Genomic DNA, 7828 nt, shown 5'->3' on the forward strand with positions numbered 1-7828 from the left:
GGTGGCTGCTTGACATTTTGAATATACTACATACCTCTGAATTGTGGAGGTTTTTTCCCCCTCTGTTACTGGGGATAGAACCCAGGGGCTAGCACTAAGCTATTCTCCTAGCTCCTTTTTTTTTTTTTTTCCTTTTTTTGAGACAGAGTCTTGCTAAATGCTAAGGCTGAGATCTTGAGATCATCCTTCCTTAGCCTCACAAGTAGCTAGGATTACAGATGTGTGCTAATGCGGCTAGCTGAATTATACACTTTTAAATAGTCATTTGTATGTTATGTGAGTTTCACCTCCAGGGGAAGGCGAGAAGGAGGGAAAAAGAAAATAAAATGTTTTGGAATTATAAAGTGGTAATGATTACACAACATATTTATACTAAAATCACTGAATTATATACACTTTAAACTGTTGAATTTTATGTTAGGTGAATTATATCTCAATAAACTATTTAGGAACAAAAAGGGCTGCGGATGTAGTTCAGAGGTAGGTGCTTATCTAGCATATGAGTGAGGACCCTGCATGCAGTCCACAGAACCAAAAAAAATTTTTTTAAGTAAAATTAAAATGAAATAAAAGTTTAAAACTACAAATGAAAGACTTGCATATGTATTTCAAGAAAGAAGATATACAAGTGTCCAATAATCACATGAAAAAGTGTACAATATCATTAGTCATCAGGGAAATTTGCAAATTAAAACTACAATGAGATTTGTAGTAACGTGGATGGAACTGGAAGACATTATAAAGGAAATAAATCATGCACAGAAAGACAAATATTGCATGTTCTCAATTATATTTAGAAGCTAAAAAGCTGATCTCATATAAATAGAGAATAGAATAGGGATCACCAGAATCTGAATTAGGGTGTGGCAGAGGGGAATAGAAAGAGGATGACTAATGGGCATAGGGATGCAGTTTGATAGGAGCAATAACTCATAATGTTTATAGCACAATAGCATAACTATGGTTGACAAAACCTAATTGTGTATTTCAAAATAGCTAGTAGAGAGGATTTTGAATGTTCATAACAAACAATATATCTTCAAGGTGATAATTATGCCATTTATCCTGATCTGATCATTACTTATTGTATACATGCATTGAAATACTGTACCCCACAAATATGTGCAATCACTGTGTGTCAATTAACAACAAAAAATATATTTTGTTTTATTTGTTTAGCAGTACTTGGGATTGTACCCAGGGTTTCTTGTGTTCTAGGCAAGTGCTCTACCACAGAGCTATATCCCCAACACTTTTAAAATATTATTTTGAGACAGTTGTACTAAATTGCTCAGGTTGACATTAAAGATACAATCCTCCTGCATCAACCTGCTGAGTAGCTAAGATTACAGGTGTTTGCTACCCGGCTAATAAAAGTAGCTTTTAAAAGACAAAAACAAACAATAGAAACTAAAGTGAGAACTAACTACATTGACTGAAATGAAAGACTGACAATACTACTACTGGTTTGCAAAGTGTAGAACACCTAAATCTCCCATACTTTGCAGGTGGGAATGTAAAATTACACATCCATTTTGGAAAGCCAGTAGCTTCTTTAAAAGTAATGATATATGTGGCTGGGGTTGTGGCTCAGTAGTAGAATGCTCACCTAGCACATGAAAAGCCCTGGGTTTGATCCTCAGCACCACATAAAAATAAACAAAATAAAGGTATTGTGTCCAACTACAACTAAAAAATAAACATTTTTTAAAAAGTTAATGATATGTCCTCTCTATGATCCAGCAACTATATTTTTAGGTGTTTATACAAAGCAATGAAAACATGTGCATTAAAAGCCTTGTACATGAATGTTCATTGTAAACAAATTATATTCATAACCCAAATACAGCCCAAGTACCCATCAATAAGAAAGTAGATAAACTGGTACATTTCTACAGTGGAATGCTATTCACAAACAAAATGGAATAAATTTGTATACATGATAACAGATGAAACTCGAAAACATTATCCTGTGTAAAAGAAGCCACATATTTAAAAAAACTACCTTCTGTATGGCTCCATAGAGATATAAAACTAATCTGTCATCATGGAAATTAGAATAGTGGTTGCTCTGGGAGGGAATGACTGGGTTAATGAAGATGTTCTATATCTTGATATGTGGAGGTTTATTCACCTGTCAGTATTAATTATATCAAATACTTATCTCCTTATTCCACTATATGGAATTTAAGCCTCAGTCAAATATACTATACCTGTTTACTGCTATGTTAATAAACTCTCTTGTGGTTTTAAGGTGCATAGCAATAATAAAGCAACTTTTATTTTTCTTTATCATCTACATTTAGCACATTATTATGGAAAGAAGAAAAATAAAAGAATTGGAAGGCCCCCTGGTGGGCATAGTAACTTAGCTTGTGCCCTGAAAAAAGCCAGTAAGAGGAGAAAGAGAAGGAAAAATGTTTTTGTTCATAAGAAGAAACGTTCCTCTGCATCTGTTGATAATACCCCAGTGGGCTCACCCCAGGTATGATATCTGTAATGTACCCAATCATCTCTAGCAACCACTGCTTTATAATTCGAACACAGAAAGAATATCTGCAGGTGGTTCTAATTCAGATCTGTAGCCAATAGAAGATGTTTTTGTGGCCCAGGAACTGGTTTGTCCTGAATTTCAATGAGACTTGTCTCTTTTTCCTCTAGGGAAGTGGGGGTGAAGATGAGGATGATGCAGATGAAGGGGATGATGATTCCCTAAGTGAGGACAGTACATCTGAGCAGCAGGATGAGCTACAGGAAGAGTCAGAAATGTCTGAAAAAAAGTCATGCTCCTCTTCTCCCACCCAAAGTGAGATATCCACTTCACTGCCCCCAGACAGACAAAGGAGAAAAAGAGAACTTCGCACTTTTTCATTTTCTGATGATGAAAATAAACCTCCTTCGCCAAAGGTACAATTATTTAAAATGGTTTTTTCCCCATTTTAATTTTCTTCTAGAATCTAATTGTTAATGATGCAGGCATTCCACTTCTTTTTTTAAAAATTTTTATAGTTAGACAGCATGCCTTTATTTATTTGTTTATTTTTATGTGGTGCTGAGGATCAAACCCAGTGCCTCACAAGTGCAAGGCAGGCACTCTGCCACTGAGCTACAGCCTCAGCCCTCCACTTCTTTTAATACAAGCTAATGATTCCAAAGGCAGTGATTTACATGTGTTTCAAGTATTATTTGGAGGAGATCATCTATTTATGAGGGGCACAATCTCTCAGCAGCTGCTTAAGTTAAAAAAACTTAATTGCTAGTTTATTTTATAGAGCCTGTCATTTAATTTAGGGAAAACTGCCTTTTTTTTTTCCCTAACTATTGTAGTTTGACACAATGCCTTTATTTTATTTATCTATTATTATGTGGTGCTGAGGATCGAACCCAGTGCCCCACACATGCCAGGCAAGCACCCCATCACTGAGCCACAACCGCAGCCCAGGAAAATTGCCTTTTAATATGTTCATAATATGTATGGTTTTTGTAGAAATAGTTATTTATCTTTTTGATTCTGGTTAAGCTATCTTGTTTACTATACTTAATATATACATATATGTATATTATATAATGTGTGTGTGTGTGTGTGTGTGTGAGAGAGAGATAAGATTGCAATTTAGTTATTGTTTTATTGTTTTGCCTGTAATCCCAGCAACTTGGGAGACTAAGGCAGGAGGATTACAAATTTGAGGCCAGCCTGGACAACTTGGTGAAACCCTGTCTCAAAATAAAAAGGGGTGGGGATATAGCCCGGCACCCCAGTGCTGGGATGGTGTGAAATTATTATTTTAAAAACGGATTACTTTTTTAAAATGTACCATGAGCAAGAGCAATAAAAAGTCTCTTGTGACAATTTGGTTAGCCTTCTCATTGAAAATACCATCCCATTCACTTTAGTACACTAGCAGAGACCAGCTGAAATAGACCAAGAACAAATAGGAGAGTTAAAAACTTTTTTCTGTTAAATTGTCCCACTTATTTGTGCTGAAACTCTGAGATGAATTCTTCCTTTCTGATAATGTTGTGTTATAATATAAATTTCCTGAGTATCTAATGCATGTAGGGTTTTTCCATCTTTGTTGGGGGAAATCATGTCCTAAGATCACTTTAAATCCTGTCTTGAAGGGTTATTAACTTATGGAGAGACTTTTTTCAGATAAAATAGCTCTTACACCCTTTGGTTTGATTTTGTTGTGGGGAATGAAGGAAATAAGGATTGAAGTTGCTGAAAGGCTTCATTTGGATAGTAATCCCCTGAAGTGGAGCGTGGCAGATGTCGTTCGGTTCATCAGATCCACGGACTGTGCTCCATTAGCAAGAATATTCCTAGACCAGGTAATTGCAGATACCTATAATCTATAATAATATTGTCTTTTAGCAAAGAACTATTTGTGTAATAGTGAACAATTTATTTACAAGTTTTAGGAAAAATGTTTGATCCAAAACTAAGGCATTGTTTAATTCCCGTTTGGGGAGGAAAAAAGATGATTAGAAGTTATTTATCTAACCTGCTTCATGGTTGAAGCAAATTTTCATCCATCCATTTTTCTCAGAAATTTGGTTTTGTTCCCCATGTATTTAAATGGATTGAAATCAAGCAAGCCTTGCTTAACTCTCATCTTTTAAAAAAATAATGATTTATTTTATCTTTTATTAAAATAATGGCTTATTTTTAAAAATACCATTTGTCATGTGTCAAGCTGTAAAGTAACAATCAGGTTTTTTTTTTAATATTTTTAGTTGTAGACGGACACAATACATTTATTTTGTTTATTTATTTAATGTGGTGCTGTGGATCGAACCCAGTGCCTTCATGTTCTAGGGCAAGTGCTCCACCACTGAGCCACAACCCCAGCCCAGTGACAATCAGTTTTAAGGTAGATTTCCTGAAACCCAAGTAGTTCATTTGGGCTGGGGATATAGCTCAGTAGTAGAGTGCTTGCCCAGCATGCATGAGTTCCTGGATTCAATTTCTTGTACCACAAAAAAGGAAAAAAAAAAAAACAGATCAAATAGTGGCCCTAATTAAAATAAATTTTGTTTTGATAATTGAAGTTATTCAAAACTGAACATCTTTGAAGAGCTTATCATGTTTTTATGAATGTTACAAAGTAGGAGAATATTAAAGTTTATAGTTAATGTTTTGTTTCAGATTGAGAAAGAGCCCTCTAAAAATATATTTCTTTTAGCACAGTTAGTTGCCAGTTAACAGGGTTCAACAGCTTACTGAAATGAATTTCTGCTGAGCAGAGAGGCTCTATAGAATGGATTTTCATCCATGGTAAAATTTCTTATCCACTTTGAAGCTTCCTTAGGTGGAGGACATTGGAGCCACTTAAAAGGAGATGTGTGACACTTGTGTAAAGGGAAAGGTAATGAAGGGAAAGCACAAAGAGACTCTGGTTTTGATAGAACCAAAATGAATTGGGGCTGTCATGCTCAAGCTGCCATTCATGTGCACATCATAGATAATTTGCATTTTTATGCCTTAACAGGAAATTGATGGGCAGGCCCTGTTGCTCCTTACCCTTCCCACTGTTCAAGAGTGCATGGACTTAAAATTGGGCCCTGCCATCAAGCTTTGCCATCACATAGAAAGGATCAAGTTTGCTTTTTATGAGCAGTTTGCCAACTGAGAAGGACAACCAAAGTAAGCTGGATCTTTGAAGCACAAATGCAGCAAATCCTTCGCCCTGCTCTTGAAGTAGAGCTGAAATAGTCCTGGGGCTCTGGGCCCTGCAGGTGTCGGCTTGCTCTCTTTGCACTTTCAGGGAAGGAGGACCCATACCAAGGAAGCAAAAACGGCACAAAAATGGCTCTCCTGCCATTGGAAATGTGGACATTTCATGTTCAGCAGATTACAGTTTTTAAAAAAATAAAGGTTGTGAGGAAAAAACTCATAAGAAGAACAAGCATTTCCAGTGGTGTAGCCTGAAAACAAAGAATTATCTGGGCAGCTGGATGGCACTGATGTGATTGTTTCTTTTCATTCTGTTTTTTTTCCTTCCCACTGTAGATTGAACTTTGTTCTCTGCTTTCTCTTTCTTGGAAAGAGAGGACATAGCTTTAAGTCAGCACTGATTTGGGACTCTGCCTAAGGCACATCAGTGCTTCATTGTCATTGTGTTTTTAAGCTTTTTAAAATTAAAACAATTCTTTTTGGGGATGATTATGTGGCTCTAGGGTTTTGAATGTATAGTCACACTTTGATCCATTTTTAAAATCTATTCTTAAGAGTTCCTTTGTTTACTACCTCTGTTGATAATTGAGCTTACAGTCATGAATGAGGTTTTTTTGTATGATGTCATTTTTAAGCTTTGTGAACACTAATACTATGACAGAAGTTGGAGGGAGAAAAAAATCACTGTTTGCTTTCTTAGAAACATTGTATGGACACTTAAACCAGTTTCTTAACTGACCTGCCCTAAGAACTCTGCTGTCATTGTTTTTTATCTTGACCCAGTTCTGGATACCTGTGTTTAAGTAGGCTTACAAGCATTGTTGGTATTTCAGTTTAATTGCTGTCTCCCTATTAGGTCTCAGAGGGATGGAAATGGCTTTTATTTTGTATTTACTTTTCTCTAGATTTGTTTGTCTACCTCTGTTTCATTCCTAGAGTCCTTTGTGTGAATCAGTAGATGTTCCTTTGAATCCTCTGTAAAGCCCATTTTCCATGCTTTCTAGGTATCTCCAGGTAAATAGTGTAGAAGCACAAAGAAAAAATGTGATTTGGGGGGTGACACAGAGCATGGAGTTCCTGCTGGAGTGTCCTCAGTGATAGGATAAAGATTGAGAGGTAGTTAAGGAGTCTGGAAATCCCTTTGCCTAGCCACATATATGCTTTTCTTTGCCTAAACCTTTAAATTGAATGTACTTTACAGTCTGAGGATTCTCACTTAACACTCAGTATTCTTTTAGGTGTTTCTTTGGACTCAGTTCACATTGACATGAAATTCCAGATGAATTTTCGCTTCTGATTGCATTGCTAGCTATTGTAGAGTAACAGCACTTCTTTATACTGTTCTAGACACAGAGAATGAGGAAAGACATACACAGATTGCCTCCCTTATGTGGTTTGCTTTTCTGTTTATTTATTTATTTATTTATGTTTGAATTGTCCTAGTCACCTGCAAATTTATAACCTAATCATTCCTCCTTGAGAATTATGAAAATGTTTTAAAACTGCTAACTGGGTAAATTCTGAACAACTATACAAATATAAGGTAATATTATTACAAATTTAAACTGATTGTGATTTTTGTTTTTTCCTTTTCTCTACCCAACACCCTCTCTTTTTGTGTAGTTTTGCAAATAGTCCAGCCTGGATCCTCTTTTCAATGGATAATTCATGAGCCACCAGAACTCAAGTTCTCCAACCAAATGATAAAAGCATTAACTTTGCTTAGGTTACTAACATATTTGGAAAGAAGCTCCATTTAAGTAAAAGTTAATGTATTTGAACTTTGTTCAGAGATCCAATTTTTAAAATTTTGTTTAATTGTATATCCATAGAAGAGAAGCATATATATGATGCTAGCAAACAATTAGCATCTAAGCAGGTGGTTTTAAGGGGATGGTTATCTTATTTAATAACGTTTCCCAAGAGCTCAGCAGTCAAGGCAATAAGGCATGACAGGGTTCCTTGAGGAAGAGCAATGGAACACAAAACTTCTGGAATTAATGTTTAGGGCCTCACATCATTGTCTTGGAAAATGAAATATAAGAGGACATTTTCCAAATGTAACAATAATGAATATGTTATTTTGCCTGTCTTCTTGACTTCTTAAGAAATCACAGAATTTAGGACCACCTCTCTTCACAGATGGGGATC

At 35.8% G+C, this 7828-nt stretch overlaps 1 protein-coding gene across 5 annotated transcripts in view; it reads left to right on the forward strand.

Annotated features, from left to right (window-relative positions):
- Positions 1-7242, forward strand: part of Sfmbt1 (Scm like with four mbt domains 1) — a 125526-nt gene extending 118284 nt beyond the window's left edge. For all 5 annotated transcript variants that reach the window (XM_048801145.1, XM_015494435.2, XM_048801148.1 and 2 more), the window contains 4 exons: positions 2307-2485; positions 2662-2907; positions 4204-4332; positions 5493-7242. In XM_048801145.1, the coding sequence (XP_048657102.1) occupies positions 2307-2485; positions 2662-2907; positions 4204-4332; positions 5493-5633 (695 nt within the window). In that variant the 3' untranslated portion in view covers positions 5634-7242. The remainder of the gene's footprint in view (positions 1-2306; positions 2486-2661; positions 2908-4203; positions 4333-5492) is intronic.
- The last annotated feature ends 586 nt before the right edge of the window (positions 7243-7828 follow it).

This window comes from Marmota marmota, unplaced genomic scaffold (genome assembly GCF_001458135.2).
Source record: "Marmota marmota marmota unplaced genomic scaffold, marMar, whole genome shotgun sequence".
In the NCBI taxonomy this organism is placed as follows: Eukaryota; Metazoa; Chordata; class Mammalia; order Rodentia; family Sciuridae; genus Marmota; species Marmota marmota.